We start from the raw sequence: 26,517 nt of genomic DNA on the forward strand, positions 1-26,517 counted from the left end.
GGTTGTCCGCTGTCCTCTCTTAACGTTATTTATAGACCATATAATTAACAATCTAATAAATTTTTTTTAAAATAATCATTGGGAAATGTTTGGGGTATCACTTCACCTTTAGAGTTAACTATAATTTTATTTAGCTGCTAGACATTAACGGTGAATAAGATAAAAAATAAGTAAATTCAATAATATCATATTTGGTTATGATGATTTCATTTGGAAATTTAAAATTGATTCAAATATTTTATTTGGCATATCAAAAATTTTCAAATTTTGATTTAGATTAAATTCCACGATTTTTTTAAAGTAGTTAAAGTTGAAAATTTGAAAATGACTATCCAAATCTTATCATTCTCAAATTCTTTATTTATGATTTCCTAATTAAAATTTATAATTTAAATGGAAATAATTGTTTTAAAACACTATATTAAGGTAAATTAAGAAATTGATGAATGCCAATATTTAAACTCTTGTACTATGTATTCCATTTGAAAGAATTAAGTGGTGAGCATTAGTATCTAAACATCAAAGTTTAGGCTATGATTTGTATTTTAAATAAAAATCTCTAACTAAAATGTAAACTAATATAATATAATATACTGGTCTCTAATAGTTGCTACAGTTATTATAGTATTTATGTTCAAAAATTGATCTTATTTGACATATATTTCTGCTCTCTATGTTTAATGAAAAATATAGTCAGCTGAGATATTATTTGATTCATCATAATATATATTTTTATAATATTACCTTTATTTATAACATTTTTTAACATATAAAATTAAAGATATTAAAGATTAAAATTATATATTGAAACACATAAAAAACAGAAATATAGCAACTATTAAAAGTCATAAAATAAATAAGAATATAAATTTACAAATTAAATATAAAAGAATAATGGACAAACTGACAAAGGAGTTTTACAAAGATTGATAAATAAAATACTTCATATAATAAATATTCAAATATTTAATACATCTATTTATTTCTAATGTCAAATAAATACATACACATCACTAATTAATCCTTACAACAAATTTATGATCAAAATATATAACTAACAAAAATTAAACTTTCTTATTATTAATTACTCAAAATTAATTAAAATCATCAAAAACTAAAGAAGCGTAAAATAACCTATTCCAAGTATCGGGAACTCCAGGAAGACACCAATGACCACAATCAGTATACGAAGAAAGATTATGTGTATACGTTTTAGCAAGATTTCTCCAATCTTTAGTCCTAAACACGGAAGGATGAGCGTCAATTCTAGATTGTGACAATTTCGTGACGTCCAAATACGTGACATTTATTTTAGTCATTCCTTTAATTATAGTCTCAATAACACGTATAAGTGTTTTAGGGTATAGAGATCTATAAGAGTCCATTAATGGCTGAGTTTGATCATAACACCATTGATGATATTGAGGAGCTTTATGCTCGGTTGAGATTGATCTAAAGAATACTTTTGTTTGTTTAGGATTAACGTTGTTTTCTACCCAATTTGCCCATGTTCTCATTGCTCTTGTGTAGGCTTGGTGTAGTGGCATGTTCTCTATTAGTTTCCCATTGTATTGGAAGAACTCCCATCTGAGATTATGTAACAAAATATTTATTAGTTTGTGATGCTTTTTAACCAAGGCCAATTATTAGGCTATCTGGGGTAGGCGACGTTCAAAGGCTCTGAAAATAAGGAGTTTTAAATATTAAGTGACGCTATTCATGTTAGATTCTAAGCAACACTTTTCTAGTGATTTATTATGAAAAACACAAGAAAGATAAATAGAAAAAATAAGAATATTTTGTTTAGCTTCTTAACATAGTTACACATATGGTTAATCATATTCATATCCTAGTATTTTTTATAAGGGATGTTTGGCGATTAACTTTTTAGTTGATTTTTGATTTTCGATTTTTTAATTTTTCAAATAGCTAAAATATTGTTTGGTAATTGACTTTTAAAGTACTTAAAAAAGGTGGGTTTTAAGCCAAAACCAAATAACATCTCATAGTAGCTTTTTTTCATTAATTAGAATTTGGATTTTAAACTACTTTTTCTCTAATAAATAATCAATAACTATCAAATAAATTTAAATAAAATATACAATAACAGAATACCAAAACAACTAGCTTAAATAACTGACTTATCAATCAATAGTTTTAAGCGATCAAACCAACCAATAACTCTAGCTAACCGTCATTTGCCAAATAGATCCAAGATGTTCGTGCTTAATCCATAGTGATTTCACAAATATCAAAGTATATTGTAACATAATTCGTGATTGAAAGTTGGATACTAAAAATAAAAATAAAGCAGATTTTGATGGTACAGACTAAATAAGAAAATGAAGCTAATTCTTTGGGTTCAAGGGAGTAAGTGTGAGTAACTATTTTTTTTATCGAATTTTAACTAAGTTAGTCTACCTTTTTTTCTCGCAATCAACAACTTACAACAACTAATTTGACAAACATCTACAATAATAGTATGCTTATATCATTAGTTAGACTAATAAAAAAAATCAATGCTATTAATTTGACAAACGAATCAGCTAAACTAAGCCGATTTTCAAATAATTTCTATAAAGGTGTTCGTTTAAATTTTGGGTCAATTTCTAATTAGGCAAGAGTCGGTTCAAATTTTGTATTGATATTATTTTTTACAAAATTTTAAATTCATAAAAAAAAATTGAATTAAAATGGGATATATTATTACCTATTTATCCTTTCTAACCTTCCACCCTAACAATTTTGCTAGACATGCATCATTACCAATTCAGAAAAGACAGAGTAGTACAGTTCAGTTTCTTTTGCTTGGTTCAGTGTTTATAATTTGTCAGTTGTGCTTTAATACACACTGGCCATATGCCATATAGGCATATATACCACTGTACAAGACAATCAGTCACGTTCTTTTTTTTTTAATGGTTAGTACATTTTTTAATACTTGTTAGTTGTTACGTCCACGATTATTCATGCTCCCTCCGAACCAATTTAGTTGTCCCATTTTTTTATTTGGTAAAATTTTTTTTAGTTGTCCCATTTTTATTTTTGTCAATTTTTTTTACCTAAATATTCTTAGTTCACACAAGTAATTACGAATATACCCCCATATACCTTACTTACCCAACTACCCTTCACTACTTACCCTTTACTGCTTACCTTTTTTAATGGACCTCACACCATCTTTAATAACCGTGCCCAAGCAAATGGAACATCTAAATTGATTCGTAGGGAGTACTATTTATTAAGTAAGAAAAATATAGCCAAGTGAGATATTATTTAATTCATTTGATGATATACTTTCGTGATTAATCTTTTATAATATTTTGATATGCATAGTTTAATATATAAATGATCAAAATAATATATTATATTGCATGTCAAATATAGCAAGTATATAATGGAACAAAAAAAAAGTATTCATTACTACTAATAGTGATATATATATTTAGTGAAAAAATATCATCATTATTAGCAAATATATCCATTTTCATTGAACTTAGCTAAATTTTATTTTTTACACACTTTTCCTTTAATTTTTAGTGAGAATTTTCTCTTATTTTTCATAAAATAATTTTTATAATTTTTAATTTATTTATTTTTCTTGATTATTTCTTTAATAAAGCAAGAGAGTTCATCAACCTCTAGCTAACTCCTTTTCCCCACCAATTTCCTACCTAATCCACCACCATTCACACCGACAATCATCTATATTCCAAATGATTGATTAGTTAACATTTAATTAGTATCAATCTCCTTTATAAATTTTCTAATTGTTTATAATTTTTATAGCTCAATTATGAGTCAAAAAGATATTATATAAAATTATATCCAAATTTTGTATGTTAGGATTAAATTTCATTTGTTCTTATCAACTCGTTCTAATCCCAATAATTTTATTATAATTATTTTTTTATATATTAAAACAAGAAAATGACAAAGAAATAATTTAAAATTGTGAATAAGACAATTATATAAATGCAAGTATAGAGTGGTAGTGTTTCCAATATTCTCTTAATTCAATTTTTTATCTTATTATTTAACAACTAAACGAAATATTAATATTTAAATTTAATCACTCAAAAATAAATTTAGCGACACAAAAAAGAACTACCAAATTCCAACCACTAAAGGCCTAATATTCCAACCACTAATGGCCTACTATAATCCCTCATATGTACACACGCAAATAGGAAGGATGCATAATATCATACACAAAGAACAAAAACATTGTTTGGAATAATTATTTTCTATAGGTAACATGGGTGGAACATAGCATTTGAACTATTTTCATTCTCATTTTATTTTTATTTCAATTTAATTTTTTTCCATTCAACTTTATGTAGTTAAAATCAACATGTTAATTTTATTTTTCTTAATTTGATTAATTATCTATATGATTCAAGTGAGCTTAGGTGCGTCGCATTATTATTTATTTAGAAGTATTTTTCTATTATTAATATTGTCTCATTAACTAAATAAGTTGTTCAGATATTGAAAACTTTTATTGTCAAATATACTTAAAAGTAAATAATTAAATTATTAGATTAAATTTCAAATTAGATTTTTCAAGTCGAAACCTTTTCAAATTTTATGTATATCAAAGAAATTTTATATTGATTTTCTTATCATTTTTGAATTGGTTTGAATGTCATGCATTTAATGTCTCTAAAGTTATATATAATGCCCTATGTCTTATTTGCATCCTTCTAAAAAATAAGTGTTTGTACTTATAACTTTTAATTTTCTTGCTTCACGTAAATAAAAAGTGCACATAATTCAATAAATTATTTTACGTTAAACCAATATAATAAGAAAGAATAACTACAAATAATTGAGCCTATCCAAATACTAGACATTAATACTTGTAACTATAAGGGCTAAAATGGTATTTTCTTGGTTCATGTATAGATCATGACACAATTCTTGAATGCTTGTGTAAGTACAACCTAGAATAAGTATCTGTATAACCTAGATATTTCTATGTTTGGTAATGTTATTAGATGACACAAAAGTTTTCTACAATTAAGCTTAGTACTCCTAACTCATACCCAAAATATATATTGACATTACATTGAAATCGCTCAACAAATGAGGATAATCAGCGGAAAGCCATGCGGGGTGCTAGTAGGGACACTAAAAAAAATTTGGAAGTTATGGATGGTAACTTTAAGTTTTTGCAGTTACTTTTAACTTTTTTTATTATCAATAGTATTCTCGTGTTATTGAATGTTTTATAATTGTAATCTTTTTTAATTTTTTTCCGTCCAAAACTGTTAAACTTTTTTTCTTTCTTTTATTTATCAATTTAAAACATTAAAAAAATAAAAGAAAAAGAAAAAAGTTAAGGCTTTGGACGATTTTGGATCGAAAAAATTAAAAAAGGTTACGGTTGTAAAATGTTCAACGACACGAAGGTACTATTGAAAATTAAAAAAAACTTAGGATACCATTGATAATTTCTCAAAAAATTTCAATTTTGACATTTTATCAAAATGTTACCATATTTAGAGTATTATCCTAATATTTCAATTTTAATTTATGACATTTTCTACAAGTGTCACCAAATCTTTTGGTTACATTTGATAAATAACAAAATGTCATAATATTAATACTTTAAATGTCGCAATTAACACTATTAATTGTATTAGGGGCCCAGTTTCTCGGCCCATTTTCACCGTCTATTCTTATTGTCTATTTTTATAAATCAATCGGGATCTCTTAACTTTTATTTTTTGACTCTGTCATTTAATGACTATAATTTCAAACACAAATCTCTTAATAATATGTACGGATTTACTAATTATTCCAATATTTTCCCTCATTATACTTTTCCTCCTTTCTATAAAAAAGTAAAATAAAAGAATATTTATAATATACTTTTTCCAAAAAAAAAAACATAATGAAACAAAAATTGTGTGGTTTAGGCTCATGTGCGCTGGCTTACCTTATTGTGCTTATATCATCAATCAATTAATAGTCAATAATAGTCCTTATTTTTTAATTAATTAGAAGTACATCTAGAAATTTATTTTCTATTTTCATTTTAATCTTTTAATTTTATTCTATTTGTATTTTAATTTATTTTGCAACTTACTTTCCTTTCCACTTAAAATACAAAAAAATAAAAAAAAAAAAAAAAATTAAAAAATATTGGTGCTAATTTATAGAGACATAAAGAGTATCTTCCCGTTAGGCCTGTTTGTAGAACAGTGATTGTCCTCTATACATTTGCTATATTGAACAAAATTTGTTCTTCAAAATGAAAATAATCATGAAAGATAAAAGATAAATAAGTAAAATTTGTGAATGAGATGAAGAGAATGAATAAATTTGAGTTCTTATATGAGATTAGGTCACAAAAAATAATTGTCAGTCGTAAATTTATTAGGTACTACAAAATAAAAATTGTTGCAAATTTATTGAGAATGAAGTTGTATGTAGAAAAATATATAGGTAATACTAAGGTCAAAAATAAAAAATTTCAACGGTCTGTTCAATATGACACTTAAATAGTAAATTATCACTCTTATATCTATTTAATTTTTCTATGATATAAATTATTATTATTTGTAAGAGAATAAAATAACAATTAAATAATTCAAAGAATTACATGGATGAAATAAAAAAAATTAAGTAAATTAATTTCTTGATAATAAGTTAATGAAGAGTAATAACAAGAGTTAAAACGACAGACTTATGTAAAACACATGAACCACCCATAAATAATTCATTCCTTCAACTAAAGTTGTAAATCAAATAATGATTTCTTAAATTATACTCCGTATTACTACTTCTTTATTTGTAACTTCATGCTTCCTAATCATTATATTTTTTACTTGCGTGTTAGACTACGGAAAAGGAAAGAGATTATTAAGGAACCAATCACATTTTTTCTTGAAAAATTGATACATACTTTAATTGATACTTCCTCCGTTCCATTTTAGTCGCTACATTTGCATGGACACGGGTATTAAAAAAAGTGATTGACTTACACTGTAGCTGATTGTTTACTTTATAGAGTATAGTATTTTATTATTGTTAATTGAAAAAGAAAAAGGAAAAAAAGGTTGTTAGGTTACTTTATAGAGTACAGTATAGTTTTTTATTATAGAGTATAGAGTAGGACAAAAATAGGAGTAGGTAGAACTTTAAATGATTGTTTTTTTACTAAAAAAGGAAATGTAGCAAGTAATATGAAATTGCCAAAAATAGAAAATATAGCAAGTATTATGAAACGGAAGAAGTATATATTTATATATAGGGAGAAGTTCAAGTGAAAACCATCTTTGTATGAGAACTGTGAGAATCATAAAAAGGTGATACTTTTTATATAAAAACGGAAAAATGTGTTACTTTGGATTTGTATTTTTTTTCTGACAGTTACTATTTTTTGGTAAAAAGTATTTTTAAAAACAAAAGTAACAGAGTTTTTGTGCAAAAGTAGCACCTTTTCTGTAAAAAGGTAATACATTTTTTAGTTCTCACGGTTCGCATAGAACCGTGGTTTGCACCTGAACAGGACCATATATATATATATATATATATATATATATATAAATAAAAGTAATGAATATAAAAAAATTGGTATTATTATTAAACAAAACAAATTTTCTCACTTAACTATTATATTATATATATTAAAAAATTAAAGATTAATTAATACTATGCCCCGTTAAACTAACATGAGAAAATAAAGTATTTTTAAAGGAAAATTGAATATCTGGTAATAAATAATAAGAAATTAAATTGTGTGAATGAAACTAAAAATGAATTAAAATATATGAATAAGATTAAAACAAAGCGATAAAACATTGTCTAAAAATAAAACGACACGAATTATATCGAACGGACTAAAATAATGTGAAATAAGGGAAATAAAAGAAGGCACATACCCTTTTTTATTGCCAGTTTGGCTCCACCACATGCCAGAATTAAAAATCAAAATATCAGCACCAGTCCATGATTCAGAGTTTGACGAAAGTTTATCTAACACAAGGACTTTCTTTCCACTTTCATGGTTTATGTCATGTTCTATCAAAAATGGGCTCCAGTAAAATTCTACTGTAAAGTTATATTCATCCTGCACACCAATTTTTTTTCAATAATCAAACATACTTATTAAAAGATAATAATTTCTCATCAACAGTAATACTATTCCATCCGCTCCTTAAAGTTATTTAAGTAAAGCATTATTATAATATTAAAATCAGAATGAACAATGTTAATTATGTCTAAAAATTTGTGATATAAATAAAAAAATTCTTAATGGGAATAACAATAAATAAAACAAACCAAAATGACAAATGTAAATAACTTCAAAGAAATGAGACAATATAACTAAATAAATATAATTATTTTATTCGATTAATTTGTCATAATAATTGATTTTAAAGTAGGAGTGGAGTAAAAATTGACAAATTCTATAAAGGCTCTGTGTAATTTTAAAAATTGTGATATTTTTCTAACAATTTTGTATCTTTAAACATTTAACATATACCAAATAATTTAATATTAAGACCTTTAATTTTTCGAGGCCCTATGCGATTGAACATATTAAACATGTTCAGAATCTCCTATATTTTAAAGAGACTTTTCCGTAAACTTGAAATATGTAATTTTAAACTAATTATCATACCTTTGCCTTCAAGAAAGTCTTAATATGTGCACTTTCGAACTTAACTTGAGCTTTAGTTGAAGGATAAGGAATAGATGAATAGAGTGTACAAGCAAGAGACTCCCACATGTTTCGATTTAACGAATCTCCTACTAACACCACTCTTTTGTTTCTAAATCTTTCCACCATGTCCGTACCATTTAACCTATAAAAAAAATAAATATCTTAAGATTATTATCATATAAATGGATATTGGATTAAAAAAATTAAAAATTTTGATAAAATATATTTGACTTTTATATTTTAAAAGTTTTAAAATATTATATTTTATTTTTTTATGATTTATTGAGACAAATCAAAGTAAATGTTTCCCATGAGGATATCCTATTGGTTCCAAGGAGGTGGGGATTTCAAGGGATGACGCTCAATAGAGTATCATAATTCAAAATTTATGAAATTTTGTTGGAATAAAAATGGTAAAAATTAATAAAAATAAATGCAAATTAACTTTATTTTGATTATTGACTTTTTTGTGATAAATCAATATCCTCATGCTCTTAAAGGTGGGGTTTTGAAGAATAAAATTTAATATTATATTGTTTTCTATATTTCAATGATTCACATTCATGACATGTTTTTTTTTTCTATAATTGCAATGATCCATAAATGATAAAGCTAAAAAAATTATACTCACTCCTATTCACCTTAAGAGTCTCATTTGACTTTTTACAGATTTTAAGGAGAATCAAAAGTGAGACCCTAAGGGTAGGAAGGAAAGAGAGTGGTATTATGGGTTTTTAATGTAAGGGAGGAAAATTAGTATAGATAATAGAGGGTATAATTGAAAATAGGATAAAGCTACTAAGGGCATAAAAGTCAAAAACCCATACCAAAAATAGAAATTGGACGGTGACTTGACCATAAAAGAAAATGGGACACATAAGCTGAACAGAAGGGAGTATAATAAAACTCTCACATATTTAAGTTTAATTGTGTTGTTTTTGAGGAACAAATTAAGTAAATAAGGTAATTTAAGTAAATAACGATAATTTGTAATATTGATAAATCACCCTTACATTGAAGAATTTTATAGGATGAAGATTTTAAAACTTTAATTTATCTTTGTTTGTTTAGTTTACTTTACTAGGAATTATTTTATCTTTCTATAATAATTTATGAATTATAATGATTAATTAGAAATTAATTTCTGTTAAGTAAATACTTACATTGGTATATCACAATCATAAGATTCCCAAACCCATTTTTCATACTCAAAATCTGGTCTTCCATTTTTTAAGCAACTCATCTTTTCTTCAATAAAAGGACACCTTAATGGACAATAGCTTGCTCTTGCATCCACCTTATAAACCCATCTTCCATCAAACATGTTACACCTTTCCACTACTCCTTCATTGTAATCAACAAAACTTAAATTTTCATCCTGAAAAATAATAGTCAAATACATATTATTATATTTATAAATAATATCTTTAGTATTAAATTTAAGATCATTGTTGTTTAATTATAAAAAAGTTTTAACTTAAGTCAAAAAAATATAATTTTTTAAAAATCTTTTGCTATTTTAAGTAATTCTTTAGTTGATTATTTTTTAGTTGATTATTTTTTAGTTGTTATAAAATCATAAACTTGGATTTTATAATGATGGTTTTTGACATATAGTTGTTGGCTTTTTTAATAGCTTATTGTTGATTTATTTGTTTATTAGAGAAAAAATTAACCAAATAATCTAAAGTTAACGTACATAACAGGCAACCAAAATAACTTTTTTCATTTTGGGTTAAAATGCATCAAAACGAAACTTTTCAGCAACTGAAAAGCCATTTAGCAAAGAAACTTTCAGGCGTTCAACTAAATTAGACACGTTAAAGTATATAATATATCATAAGGTCTTAACCATAAGCTTAAGCTTCTGATTGAGTTGGTTCCTTTGTATAATATCAGAAGCCAACGTGACAAAAATTTACGAGTTCAAATCTCAACCACCTCTCATTCAAATGGAAAGCATCTAGATTGCATCCACACTTCTAGCCTAAAGGTTCTTGTGTAAAGGGGTTGATTAGAGTATACAACATTCTTAAAATCCAACTATCAACTTAAGTTTTTGATTGAATTTATTCTTGGTTAAAACGCCAAAAAGCTTAAAAAATAAATAAATAAAGAACAACCACTCCCAACACAAAAATTAGAACCTAAAAATGAAAATTTATGATATAGAGTTACCCTTGAATTGAGTGATTCAACAGGACTCATAAGATTGACATTTTTAGAAGAAAATGGTGGCAATGAAGCTTTTGGAGACTCAGCAATAGTACTAGCTTTAACTTCTTCACCATTAAAAGTTGTACCCACAAAAGATTCATCATAACCAGCTATAATGGAAGGTTGAGGAGCCATTAAAGGCATGGTTGAGCTTGATGATTCTTGTAATGGTGAAGATTTTTGTAGGAAATTAATGGAAGCACCTGAAAGAGATGATTTTTGGTCACTTTCAGTTAGGAAAAGAAGAAGCATTAAGCAACTAATAATGGTTCCTAATATGAAAACCTTCCATGAATCTTTAATGGAGGAACTTAATTCCATGGCTTTGAGTATATATGTTTCTCTAATACTCTCATGTGGGTGTGGAAGATCACTTAAACTCATAAAGAATGGTTCGTTTGTGGTGGGTAGAGGAAAAATGTTAGTAGACTTTAGAGAGTAGAGAGTGAATTTTTTAGTAGATATGATATGCATGGTGGAAATTTTATTCACTCCATCCCAAGATTTTTTCACACTACTTTTCTGTTTGCCCATTTTAAAATAATTATAATTTTTTACTTTTAAGATATTTTGATGTACTAATTATTAAAATCTTGTATTTTTAATAGTTGCAATGAGATGAATCAAACAAATTCATTTAATTATATTTTTACTAATAGATAAAATAATAATTACAGATTAAGGATGATGAATAAATAATGTAATATCTCACATGATGCTAATAATTATTTGAAGGAGAAAGTATTATAAACTTATAGTACTCCCTCCCTCTCAAAGAAATTGCCTCCTTACAAATAGGGTAAGGTGATAATAAAAAATGAGTATTTTATGGAAAAATAAGACAAATATGAAATGTTATAAAAAAGTAAGTTAAATAATATGTGGATGATAATTAAAGAAAATGTGTGAATTATAGTAAAAAATAATAAGACAAATTTAATAGAATTGATAAAAAAGAAAAATAAAGTTAATACCTTTGGAACCACATATGTCTTTGTTTTTAGATTCTTATTTATTTGTCGGATTATTTCGAAATAGAGAAATTTTACGGTGATCGACATTTCAATGGAATATAGAATCTTAATTGTTGATTATACTATTATAAAATATGAGCCACTAATTTTTCTTACTATACTTAAAATAACAAATTATGGTTTTTCTAAAAGTTTATATTTGCTAAAAACTAATAAACGTTTTTCTTTGTTTTTACTAATAATCTTAAACTTGATATAAAAGCTTTATATATTTATATTTTTCTAAATTCATTATACCTATTCACTTAAAAGATAAACCATATTAAATTACTTTTAAATAACAAATCAACTCTCAATGATTAGTTTTTTATTTGACAAGAAAATAGAAAGAAATTTAAGTTACAATGAAACAATGTTTTTATTTATTTATTTTTTTTTTTTATCACCTTACAAACATTTACCTCCATTATGAACATTCTATCAAACCAAATAAAAGAAAATTTATCATCTTTTGCATTTGATAATACTTTCAGTTTTCAATCTCTTTTAAGAAAATATTTTCCGCCAATTGAAAACCTTCCTATATATCTTACGCAATCTCATTTTTTCCTTTTCATCTCATCTCACTGAAACATAACTTAGTTTTAGTGATATTTAATTTAAATTTTACTATTTTAAATTTCTAATGGTATATATTGGATTTTTTGATATTTATTAGTCCCTTTAGTAGTATAATAAAAAAGCATACTAAAGCTTTTCGTAATATAAGATCTAGTGACATTTTTCATAAATGTCACTATAGACTCTGATAGTGAACATATGTCACTAAAAGCCAAATAAAGTGTCACTAAATCACTTTTTAATAGAACTTAAAATGAAAATCAATAATTATTACACTAAAAATATGATTCAACGACATTCTTTTTAATATATAGAACTTAAAAAGTTAATTTTCTTGAATCGCTAAAATAAATCCATATATTTGTGTTTCTAAATAAACTCCTCTATCAGTTATTATTACAGAAAGTAAATTTATCTATTGTTAATTGCTTGAGATTTACCAAAAAAAGTTATAAATAATATATAAATGTGTTTATTTTAGCAATTATACTTAACAAATAAGTTTATTTTAAAACAAACTGTACTTAAATTTATTTTCAACATATTGAAAAAAACTAAATTATTTACTATAATTTTCCAATTATTAAGAGACCAATAATTTTATATGTTAGGAACTTAGGAGTGTTAAACAGCTATAGTTGGAGTCACTTTCAGATCTTAGCTGTTTTAACGAAACATTATCAAAGGTTAAGAACTTTATTTTGTTATTATTGTTATCATGACTATGGAGTCTTTTGTCAAGTAACCGTCCACAGAAAAAATGCCATCAAATGTGTACGTACGTTTCTATTTGAGTATTTAAGAATTAAGGGTGTACTTGTTGTAGGTCTTATTTTGCCACAATTGAAAATACACAAATTTTTAAATGAGACGATTTTATAGTCTGTATTAAATTGACTTAAGTATATTGTGATTAATTACAAATTAAGCTACTCTTATTAGAGATTGTGTTTCGGTGAGACGACCTCAAATCAAGAAGACTATATGTTAATAATTTGTATCATTGAACTATTTAACCCATATATAAGGTGATTCTCATAGTGAAAACGTCTCATACAATAATTTGTATTACAATCTCAAAGTGATCTATAAGAGAGAAAATTTAAAAAGTTGAAAACAATATAGAATTTAAAAAGTTGAATATAGGGTATTGAAGTAGTGGAATTATTTAGAAATAAGAGAGAAAATTTAAACACTAAAAACATATTAAAGGGGTAGAGTCAGGTTTAAAACATAAATGTGATGAATTACGTGAATAAAGTCAACATAAATGATAATACAAGTTGAAAAAGATAGATATTCATCAACCTTTTCTATGCTTGGTTTTGGGTTATCATCAATCTTTTGATTGATAATGAGCCTTTATTTTCTCCGTTTTAAACTTTTTGAATATGATAAGAATAAATATTTGTCCTCTCTTTACAAGAGAATTTTTCTATCCATTTATTGGGTTGATTTTACCCATATATTGGGTTTTAATCTCTCTCCTCGTGAGAGTTTAGGATTATGAATTTTGGTCTCTAGTTGATTTGTTGGTAGAGATTAATACGATACTGCAGCAGACACTAAAATTGCAATTACCATCAACAACATCAAATTCAATTAAAATTGTCAGATCTATACACAATGATCATATTTTTGTTAATTTTAAATTATATTTGATTAAAAATGTTATGTACTTGCTAATTTTTTTATCTCTAATATAAATATAGTATGAATTTTTAACAATGAACCAAATATTATTAAAAAAAAAATTGAAAGAGATGGAGAGTATTTAATTAGTTTGTACGTAGATAACTTTTGTGGTACAGGTTGGCTAAACATGAAGTAGAGCAATCAATAAGATTCAGTTTTCTATGTTTGTTGGCAAGTGCATGCAGGTATCACTAAATACGATTTCAATTATTGACAAGCAAAATTAAATATTTTTACCTAAAACAACATTATTTAATGTTTCCAATATTTTTATTTGATATACTATTTTGCTCCATCAGGTTTAGGTATTTTTCTTAAGAATACATGTTGGGCTAGATTTGGTAGGTTATGGCTGGTTTTTAGTGGTGATCTCAAAGACAATTTTTCAGATGTACACGTTTATAGCGAAATCATTTTTATTGTGATTTGTGTTGATTTAATATTATATACTTACTGTATTAAACTGATTATATATATTTTTAAAGTGATTAGATCACTTACAGTTTTAAGTCATCACTATTTTTATAGTCTTAGAGTAATTACTCATAATTTTAATGTGATTAATTAGAGATTTGGGCTAATTAAATGAAATCCTCTTCATTATATAATGAGACATTTGCATTCAAAATTTTTGTGTAATATGTTTCGCACTCTTAACTTTTCATTGCAATTAAAATTTAGCATGTCTCATATGCGGTTGTCTTAATATTAGGATGCTAATATTGGGATACCGCATATGAGACAGTTCACTATAACCACATACTGGTCAAAAGTGCTCACATGTAGCTAAAAATCTGTCACATATAGTTTAAAAATGAATACATATGGTTTAAAATCATATATAGCTTAAAATCAATCACATAGTGCTTAAAATTGACCACATAGTGCTTACTATAGACCTCTTTCATACTTTTTTAATCAAACGAGAATAATAATCTATTAGTGAAAAAATTATATAGTAATAATAATAACTTACACTTTAATAATGATCACATACGCCTTAAGAATGTATACATTGATGATAAAATGAAACATATAATGCAAACTTACATCTACAAAATCAATTGCATATAGCTTAAAACTAATTACGTATAAATTAAAATTAAATATGTACAGCTTGGACTCGTTCTACTAATAAGACGGTCCTTAACAAGAATTTGTGATTAAAATTATGGTAATAAAACTTGTATACTAAAAATTTGAAAAGCTTAATCTAAAAAAAATTAAAAGAATAAACTAAGTTTTAAAAAAAAATCCAAAAGTAAGCGCAAAAATCTCAAATCTGTGGTTTGGAGCTGTTCGCAGTTAGTAACTGCGAACAACTAATTTGTCCTATTTGGCTGTTCGCAGTTACTAACTGCGAACACACCTACTGCACAAATGCGCAAATCAGTTTCTCTTTTTCCCGTTTTCCCCATTTCTCAAAACCCTACTTTACACACACGACATTTTCTCCCTCTAAAACCATTGATTCAATCCATCAATTCTTGCATTCCTCTTTCAATTTGGCACTTCAAAATTAGTGTGGGATACTCTAGCTTGCTCAAAGGTAAACTTGTTTGTGTTTTTTTGGTGTATATGTAGTTTTTTAGGGTTATAATCAAATTTGCTTATTTTTTCAAATGTAGGTTACTAGTTATTAAATCAAGACTATTCTTAATCATCCATAAGTATTGAAGGTATTTTTTTAATTATTTTTATAGCTTTATGTTGTTTTTTGAAGTAATGTTGAATTAGTTGAATTCAATGTTGATAATATTATTAGAAATGTTGATGTTGATGTTCGTAGTAGAAATATTATTATGAACTTATGAATTGATTTATTATTTCGATTTTATATGTATGAACTTAGTTACATTATGAATTTTAATAATTTTTAGACCAAAAAAGATTATAATCAAATGAATATAATGTACTTGTATAGGCATGAAGTTGATGATGATATTGATTTTCTTTGTATTAATGTAGAAAATGGCATCATTTCGCGTGACTATAGTATGTTTTTGGAATGGTTGTATTCGAAAAAGTAGTGGCAAAGTTCATTATGTTGGGGGAAGATGTAAGTTGTTTGCTTGCAATTCGAGCATGAATTTGAACCACTTTAAACGCTTTATATGTCCTAATAGAAGTACCGTAAATATAAGCTTTAAATATGACATGAGTGGAGAATTTCTTGCCTTTCCTGTTGAGGATGATGAGGGCATAGATACTATGTGGGAGCATTGAAAGTCTACCCAAATTCCCTCTTTGGAGTTATACGTAGAAGAAGAACTAATAGGGAATGTAGTTGTTTCTAATCCTACTCCTACCCCTATGCCTATATCAACTCAGGAAACTCCTAATCCTTTCGTTCCTTCCGCATCTTGTACTTTTTCTCAACCTCCTACGAATCAAGTTCCAATCAATTCAATGGTTAACTTAGGAGAAACTGCTGAGATAGGACCTTGGGATGATGGAAATAAGAGTAATGAGCTCATTGACGATCCTTCTGAGGATGATGTGGATGTCAATGAGGATGCGTTAGCAAATGACATGACCCTAGGCAACATTCCTATAATCAATCCTCCTACACCTTATGCCCTATGTCCACCTTTAGACAAGTATGAGGAGGACAACTCATGGAGGACTTGGGCTTGTGATACCACATACACCGAAGACGGAGAGTTTGAGAAGGGTATGATGTTTGATAGCAAGGAAGCGTTGTTGGAAGCTATTAGAGTGTATCATATTCGCAGAAATGTGGAGTACAGAACGGAGACCTCGAACCAAACTGTTCTTACCTTGAAGTACAAGCGGGGTTGTTCATGGAGACTTAGGGCTACGTTTGATTCTTATTTATCTTCATGACGTATTATTACCTATAAGGGTAAGCATGATTCTTGTGTATTGGGTAGTGACACTGTTTCGGCTGGACACATTCACCTGACATCTTCTGCCATTAACAATGTCATTAGAAATTGTGTTGCTAAAGATCCATCCATTAAGGCATCTGTCGTCCGGTAGATGGTTAAAGATTGTTTTGGTGTGGATGTGAATTATAAGCGAGCATGGTGTGCAAAGCAACAAGCCTTGTTGTCCATTTACGGGACCTGGGAAGGTTCTTACTCACTCTTTCCACGCTTTTTTGCAACATTCCAACCCGGAGTTAGTACTTGAGTGGTATTTTAAGAAGGACAATAATACGGGTGTATGTGAAACCTAACTATTAGGACCTTCCAACGTGTCTTTTGAGCCTTTGAACCTTGCATTGAAGGCTTCAATTATTATAAACCTCTTATCGCCATTGACGGCACACACTTGTATGGTAAATATCATCATACCTTATTGACTGTCATTGCCCAAGATGGTGATAAGGGAATTTTTCCATTAGCCTTTGCCTTGGTAGAGAAGGAGAATATAAGTGCATGGTCATGGTTCATGGCTTTTATTCGTAAGCATGTCACACAGAGGATGGGTTTATGTGTTATTTCTGATAGACACGCTGGTATTTTAGCAATCATGGAGAGCCGGAGTGGGAACCACCTAATGCTTATCATAAGTTTTGCTTACGCTATTTGCTTAGAAAATTCAATCGTGTTATGGGTAATGTTCAGTTGAAGAAGTTGTTTGGTAAAACAGCTGAACAAGGACAACAAGTTAAGGTAATGAATGGTTTAAAGGCAATTGCGATTGCAAAACGAGAGGCAATTTTCTAGATTGATGACGTGGGTGATATGTCTAAGTGGTCGTTGTGTCATGATGGAGGTCATAGGTATGGCGTTACTAACACGAACTTAGCTGAAGTTTTCAACTATGTGATGATGGGTGTACGTTTCCTGCCTTTGACAACACTTGTTGAATTCACCTTCTATCGGGTAAACGACTACTTTGTTCAAAGACGTGAACGTGCTAGCCCATGGTTACTTGGAGGACACATGTACACATCGCATGCCACCAGGATTATCAATAGAAATACTGAGAAGGAAAATTTCCATGACATAATCGCATTTGATTATAGAAGTGGTGTATTCGAATAAGACTGAGAGGGGAACTAGAGGATCGTCCAAGGGGGGTAAGATTCAACATGTAGGCTTGAATCCGATGATGTGCACATGTAACAAACTAGAGATGTACTACCTTCCTTGTTCACATATACTTGCTGTTTGCTTCAAACGACTCTTTTCATATGAGAGGTTCGTGGATCCGTGCTATACATCTCAAAGTTATGCAAGTACATACGAACATTACTTTATGCCAATGATCGATAAGAGGTCATGGCCGCAATACACGGGCTTTGAACTTAGACATGATCCCGATCATATTCGGGGTAAAGGGAGGCCTAAATCTAGGATGATAATCTGTAACTCAAGGTAATATGTTATATATATTATACTAGAATGATAATCTGTAAGTCAAGGTAATATGTTATATATATAATACATAATTACATAATAGTAATATTAATTAAAGCTACTGTGAACACAGCAATAAAGGAGATGGATCCAACAGCTCCAGGACCCCTAGTTCCTAGTGTCTTGACTATGCAGCATGAGCATAGGAACTCCTCTTTGGGATGCCCAGGTTAGGTGTACGATAGTTGTGATTTGCATTTTACTAATGCTAACATACAAGTAACTTATTTATATTTCAATATTCATATGTGTCTGATGTAGAAACGCTAGGCACCAGGCATCCAGATTCCGTTCCATGGGTGATCGATGATAGGATCATATCGTACTTAGAGCTAGCAAGGTTATACGACTTTCACCTCGTTGCATACGACAGCGTTGATCGTGCCATTATCACAGCACTGGTCGAGAAATGGCGTCAGGAGACGCATACATTTCATCTCCCTCTAGGAAAGGCTACCATCACAATGCTTGATGTGGCCTTATGAACGCGACTTCCCGTTGAGGGACGTGCCGTGTGTATAGCCGGACGCCATCTATCAGGCTGGCGTGACATGGTGCATCGCATTTTGGGAGAGCGCCCTCCACCGGAAGTGATCAGGGGAGCGGATTGCGCTGCACGTGGTTAGTTAAGACCTTCTCGCATCTCCCCGAAGATGCTGATGAAGGGACCATTTTGAGGTACGCCAAGGCGTACCTCTTATACTTGATAGGTGCGTGGAGGGCTTCTGTGCCACTCATATGCTTCGACATTATCGAAGTACATCTACCAGAGCGTGTAATGCGCCAATATGGGTTGGTACAAGGCATTCCAACGCCTTGTGACACTGAACCCCAGCTGCACCTGATTTCGCTCAAAAATCAGGGTGGGGCAAACTGGATGGAGATCAACTGGCGTCACATCGCTCGTTGGGATGGTAGACTGGAGTTGTTGCCACAAGGTGCGCCAATCGATGTTCATGGCGCACCTACTACACCAGACTACATGCCGTGGTTCCTCTCCATCACGCGCCGATGGATGACACCATGTGCCATCTTCGCAGCAACACATTATGCACCTGCTGCGCCTACGATGACCCAATTTGTAAGTCTTCATTTGCAATTATATGATTAAGTTGCCGATTAAATAATATAATGTTACATTAACTAAATATTAATTGCAGGCACAAGGTGCGGCAGCAGTGATGCGGTACAGTCACGAGGAGCCAGTGAGGGAGATTGCACATAGCATGCTCGTCGGCTCGCAGTTCCAGCACTTTATACCGGAAGTCGCTGCAGAGTCCTCACCGACTACTGCCGATACGCACGTCTCATCTCCTGCTTATGACTATCATTTGGAGGAGATGGAGCATTCATACCCTGTTGACGATGCGGGGACCTCGCAGGTTGGGCCATCACAGCTATCACAGTACCAGTCCCCTCCACTGCCAAAGCGACACTCGAATGGCTTTTACTATCGTAGGAGGCGTAGGAGACCAACTCAGTTGGATAAGGTAGATGAGGGTCGTGAGCGTTAACGTTTAACTTTTGTGTATTTGGATCGACTATATATATATATATATATATATATATATATATATATATATATATATATATATATATATATATATATATATATATATATATATATATATATATATATATATATATATATATATATATATATATATTGAGTTGTACATTTCAAACATTTGTATATATTTTGTTGTATATATATATGTTTAATTATTTTATCATAGCCTCCAAGCTTTGACTTATGAATGATCGGAGTTTTGGCGAAGAATCATGCTGCATGAAACATACATTGACTTGTAATTACTTGTTCTAATGTATCTAGTGCAAATACAACAAATAACAACTCAAAAATTACGAAAAAAAAATATTAATTAGCTGTTCGCAGTTAGTAACTGCGAACAGCCAAATAGGACAAATTAGTTGTTCGCAGTTACTAACTGCGAACAACTCTAAAACACAGGTTTGGGGTTTTCACGCTTATTTTTGGAATTTTTTTGAAACTTAGTTTATTGTATTAATTTTTTTTTTTTGGCTTTAACGGATTCAAATTTTCCTTGTATACTTGGGTCATTAAGGACAGTCCAATAGCAGCGATTTAAAAATCCAGTAGCTATTTTGGCCCATTGCAGAATATGCCCATTTAATCAAAAAATACTTGGTTTAGAACGGCCCATTGCTAAATAAATATAAACTTAATTAATAATTGCACTAATTCTCAAACACTAATTCTTGTAGAAAGTCTCAGGGTAAGATGATATATATTTGGTTGGCTTAAATTATAATATTTTAAATAAATAAAAACAAAAAAGATTTAAAAATAATTTTAGGAAATTAATGTAAATAAGTTAAGAAATTTCCTTTTTTATTTAAATTGGCTGTTTTAAAGACTCATCTCATGGTGAGATGGTTTCATACAAGACAAGCTGCTGAAATAAAACAGACTCCCAGTAAAATCATATCTATAGGACTGCTCCAATCTATGCTTACAATATTTGAGTATTTGCTAATAATCTTAAAGTAATCAATTACAATCTTAAACTGATTTCTTACAATCATAAAGTGATCAACTATAACTTTAAAGTGATCATTAATAGTTTAAAGTGATCACTTATAATTTTAAGTGATCACTTTTTATAATTTTAAAGTGACTCACAATCTTAAAGTATTCAATTAGAGAAATATGCTAACTGTATAGACTCAAAAATACCAAAAATAAATTACATTCATAAAAAAATAAGAAAAATGTTATGTTAAGAAGTGGGAAATTTTTTTAGACTATCTAACAATATAGAAGCATATAACAATCTATTCCAAGTATCAGGCAATCCAGGTAAACACCAATGACTACAATCAGGCCCAGGAACTTTACTATTATTCTGAATCTTGGTGGTATAAACGGAAGGATGTGCATCCATTCTATACTCTGAAAGCTTGGTAATATTCATATACTTGACTCCTAATTTGTTCATTTTTTGTGTTAAGTTCTCAATAACATTAATAAGAGATCTTGGGAATCTTAATGTGTATGATTCATCCATTATTGGTTGTGTTGCATTGTAGCAAAAATGAGGATTGAAATGTGAAGGTGAAACACTTCTAAAATACACACTTGTCTTTGTTGGGTTGATGTTTTTGTTTATCCATGATGCCCATGTTCTCATCCCTCTTTTGTAGGCTATATTCCTTGGTAGGTTTTCAACAAGCTTTCCCTTGTATGAAAACAAGTCCCACCTGAAAACAATAAATTTACCATAATTGACAGAGATTTAAGCTAGTTTCTAAACTTTTATTACAGTGAGCTCTGATACCATTTCAAGAAATAAACTTAATAAAAAGTTTAAATTAATGTTTAAAATCCCAATACATATGTCATATATTCTATCCATTTGATTAAGTTGAAGAATAGTTGCGGTTATGTATAACTGAAAATATTTTATTTAAAGTAATTAACTAAGTAGCAAACAAGTACCAATTTTTCCAACTTAAAAAGAACAAATAACTAATTTAAATATGTAGTTTGGTTGCATTTCCTATATTTTTTACATATACTTAAAATTAACTTTTTAATAGTTTTCAGTTATCAAGGCTTTGAGTTTGAGACAATTTTTATTTCTATTTGTTCCTTTAACTTTTGACTAATATTTTTATTTTTAAGTGTTTTACTAATTCTTTTTAATTTTTAATACTTGTGTCATTAATAAATGTTACACAAATTTTTACAACGGTCTCACCGTGAGACATGCCACATACTTAGGTTAAATAGCCAAATAATAAAAAGTTTTAGTTTATGCGTTTTTTCTTTAAATGTCGTTTCACTGTTATACGGTCTCATATAAGACGAACTATAAATGTTAAAATACCAATGTACAAAGAATACTGGGAGTTGACTGTATATGTTAATTAGAGTTGCTGGACAAAACATTCTTGTAACAATAATATATATATATATATATATATATATATATATATATATATATATAAAAGAAAGGTAAGTTACCCTTTGATGGCGTCGCCATGTGTCCACCAATGGGCAGAGTTGAAAACCATAATATCAGCGCCTTTCCATTGCTTGGAAAATGACGATATTCTATCTAGAATAAGAACTCTGCGCCCACTTTTATGCTTTTTGTTCACTTCTACTAAAAATGGGGTCATATAGAACTCCAATGTGAAGTTATAATTCTGTACAATCAAATAAGATTTTTGGTTATGATAAACGCAACAAATATAAACATAAGTTTAAAAGATTACATACATGTTGGTTTAGTTCCAATGTGTTAGTAACGTCCATATACAGAGAAAAATATATTTTGTAATGTAAGGAGAAAATCGAATACGTAATACAATCAGTAGGTTAGAACTTAGATAGAGTTCATAAAAGACTCCTAAAAAGCATAATCAGAATAGGGCTTTTGGAAAATTAGAATAAGACTATTACTATGCCCATAACAGATAAAAACAAATATTAAAACTCAAAATATACCAATTTCTAAACAAAATAATTCATATTAGACTTTATTTAGACGAGCATGTATAATTTTAATGATAGTTGTTACCGATGGTTAGTGAAAAACAAGGGTGTGGTAGGATAATCACTTAATCTTAACTATCGATTATTCTAATAGAAGTATGAGATATATGAGTCATTCACTTTTTTTGTAAGCAACACACTAAGTTGTGCCAAGGATTAATGATTAGAGGACTTAATAATTGAATCGGAAAACAAATGATAAACATTAACCCTAATTATTGAATCAAATTATAAAGTAATGCAAAATTAACAATTAATATTAACTCAAGACAATTTAAGGTGCTCTACGTCCACTATATCTAACTTAATTGTTTTTCGAAAAATTACTATGAATAATATAATTTTTTGTTAATTTTCTTACAATAATACAAATTATTAATTAATTATGAATAATACAAATTTAGGGGTATTTTCTTAGAATAATACCATCCTTAGTTTATTAACTAATTTACCAATTTTTTTGCCTTATAATCACCTATAGTTTGATTTTTAACATGTTAGGAATTTTCTAGGAAAACATCCCTTTAAGTTAGTATTATTCATGGTTAATCAATTGTTGGTATTATTGTAGGAAAATTAATAAAAAGTTGTATTTTTCATGGTAGTTTTTCCATTTTATTGATGAACCAAGAGCTTCAAAAAGCTTCGATTGCTTTATGATGGTGTTTTGGGTAATTGGGAAGAAAAGAGATTATAGAGAGATTAAGTGTATGATTAAAGTTAGAAAGAGATTAGAGAATCAGGTAGCAACTTATAAGTAGAGTCCACTTTCTTGTAGCTATCAGAAAACCGACTCGACTTGTTCAAAACAAGCCTAAAGTCAATTTTCAAACTTTTTTTTTATCACACCATACCACCATACATACTTACCAATTATTCCTAATGGTGCTCCAAAATTAAATCTTGTTCCTTAAGGACTCAAGGCATATATATAGGCCAATAATATTTTTGACAAACAAAAAATATCAAATTACAAATAAAATATTTAAATAAGTAAATAACTTGTACAAATTTATATTTTAACATAAATTATTATCATTTTTTGAGTAACCACCAATAATCTTAAAATAAAAATAAAAAGAATTTAGTAGTTCAATGTTTATTCTTTCACTCTTGTGATAAGGATTCCACTCTTATCTGTACGTTTAACAATCCAAACTTCTTCTAGCTAAATATAAGTCAATTAATAATATAGAATAATAAAATGAAATTTAATTTTCGAATTAAGCTTAGTTATAAATTATAATTAATATTAATATTTCAAATTACCTTGGCTTTCAACATCCTATATGCTGCCATTTCAACAACTTCAGCACTGGATGATGGAATGGAAGAGTAGAGAAGGCAAGCAAGAGATTCCCACATGTTTCTATTTATGGAGTCTCCAACTATAATCATCCTCTTGTTTTTCAGCTTCTCTAACATGTCTTCTCCATTAAACCTATACAATCAATAGTTGACTTTAATTAATTATCTTAGAATTTTTTAAAAAAATATCAAAAATACAAATTTTTGATTTGATTATTCTCTTGATATGGTATCAGAAGTCAAAATGTGACAAGAGGTCACGAGTTCAATTCTTATCCATATCTAAAAGTAAAATAATTTGCTTAAAGTATGAGGAGGGCATATGCATGTGAATTTAACCATAAACTTAGATTTTTGATTAAATTATTCTGATGATAATACATTACAACTAATAATTACTCCCTCCGTTCTCTGAAACCTAAAAATATATTATATACTCAATCAAATAACGCGAAACTATATGCACACAACAAAGAAACCAAAAGTAAAATACTTCTATGAACTTACAGTGGTATATCACAATCTGTTGCTTCCCATCTCCACTTAACATAATCAAAATCTGGCCTTCCATTTGATTGACATGTTACACCAACTTCAAGGAAAGGGCATGTCTTTGTGTTATACATTGGTTCTTCTTCTTCCTTATAAACCCATTTTCCATTAAAGATATCACATTTAGTATCATCTTTTTTGTAGGAAATTCCTCTAATATTATGTCGCTGTTGTTGTTGTTGTTGTTGTTGATGTCGCTACTATTATTGTTGATGTTGTCGTTGTTGTTGTTATTATTAGCGTTGTTGTTGTTGGTGTTGCTGTTATTGTTATTGTTATTGTTATTGATGTTGTCGTCGCCGTTGTTGATGTTGATGTTGATGTTGAGGTTGAAACTTAATACTTCAACGATAGATGAATTTATTTGGCTTATATTTGGATCTAAGAATGAAACTGAGGGTTCAAAATCTAGTATGTGATTTTTTGCACTTGATATATTATTTGTATTTTGTTGGATATTATCTATGAAATAGAGAAAAATAAGGAAGCAACTAAAACATCCAACAACAAAGAGTTTTAATCTGCTTAAGACTGAGGATTTCAACTCCATGGCTTAAGAAATTAGTCTTCCTTCTTTACATTATAGTGCTATTTATTATTGGTGCAACCTACTAATAAATTACATTTGAGTTGAACATCAATTTGCATGTATTATAATAAAAATAATATTAATAAATATTATCATTACTATTTAGTTTATTACAAATTGTTAAATGAGACCTTTTCATTATGAGATCATCTCTATTAGACCTTTTCATTATATTTAGTGTTAAAGTGATCAATTGCAATTTTAAAGTGATCAATTAGAAAAATAATCTAATTATATGGGTCTGTCTCATGATGAGACAGTTTCATACAAAGCGAGTTGTAAGAAGAAGATGGGTGAAAATGAGAATCGAAAGCCTATAATAATGATGAGAAAAAGCTTTCAATCAGTAAGCCAATGCACAAAATAGTAATAATAACGATAAACATCGCAATATATTATTGAGTAGTGATCCTTTCATATAGTGTTAAAAACCAACGTAATGAAAAATGATAAATTTTAATCTTCTTTACCTACAAAAAAGGTATAATAGAGTATAAAAATATCTATAAACTTTGATAATCACTTTAAAATTTTGTTTAAGTTAAATTATTTTGTTAATATAAATTAATTCCATCTTGAAATAATGAAATGGGCAAGTTTTTACTTACAACTCATTCAATGGATGAATATATGATTATGCACGTGCTATTAATTAGTAAACATACCACTTCCTTTCAATTGAGACATGAGCTACCTCCTCAATTAATTAATGTTCACAAGTCATTTTATGCTTTTAATTAATAATTATTGCTATGACTATAATTATCAAAGTAATTAATCATAAATTATAACCTTTGATACTTTTTCAATCAAGTGGATCTCTTTCATATATGAGTTGGTAGAAGATTAACCAAAGCTATCTTACACATAAAGCTAATTATTTATATAAATAAATTAAAAAATAGGAGTATTTTTTTATTCATTATGATGTGAGAGATTTTCACCTAAAA

At 28.5% G+C, this 26,517-nt stretch overlaps 2 protein-coding genes across 2 annotated transcripts; both read right to left on the minus strand.

The window, feature by feature from the left end:
• Positions 1–882: 882 nt before the first annotated feature.
• LOC130805057 (protein trichome birefringence-like 38) lies at positions 883–11,427 on the minus strand. Its single transcript, XM_057669664.1, has 5 exons — positions 10,856–11,427; positions 9,841–10,055; positions 8,636–8,819; positions 7,893–8,080; positions 883–1,587 (listed from the first exon to the last, which is right to left on the minus strand). The coding sequence occupies exons 1-5, from the start codon at positions 11,366–11,368 to the stop codon at positions 1,095–1,097; spliced, it is 1,593 nt and encodes a 530-aa protein (XP_057525647.1). The 5' UTR covers positions 11,369–11,427; the 3' UTR covers positions 883–1,094.
• Positions 11,428–21,337: 9,910 nt separating this feature from the next.
• On the minus strand, positions 21,338–25,166 carry LOC130805799 (protein trichome birefringence-like 6; the record flags this gene model as incomplete). Its single annotated transcript, XM_057670584.1, has 4 exons — positions 21,338–21,818; positions 22,585–22,769; positions 24,388–24,559; positions 24,934–25,166. Coding segments are annotated over 4 exons (1,071 nt in total), but the record flags the coding sequence as incomplete, so codon positions are not given.
• Between the last annotated feature and the right edge of the window lie 1,351 nt (positions 25,167–26,517).

This window comes from Amaranthus tricolor, chromosome 2, assembly GCF_026212465.1.
Source record: "Amaranthus tricolor cultivar Red isolate AtriRed21 chromosome 2, ASM2621246v1, whole genome shotgun sequence".
Lineage (NCBI taxonomy): Eukaryota > Viridiplantae > Streptophyta > Magnoliopsida > Caryophyllales > Amaranthaceae > Amaranthus > Amaranthus tricolor.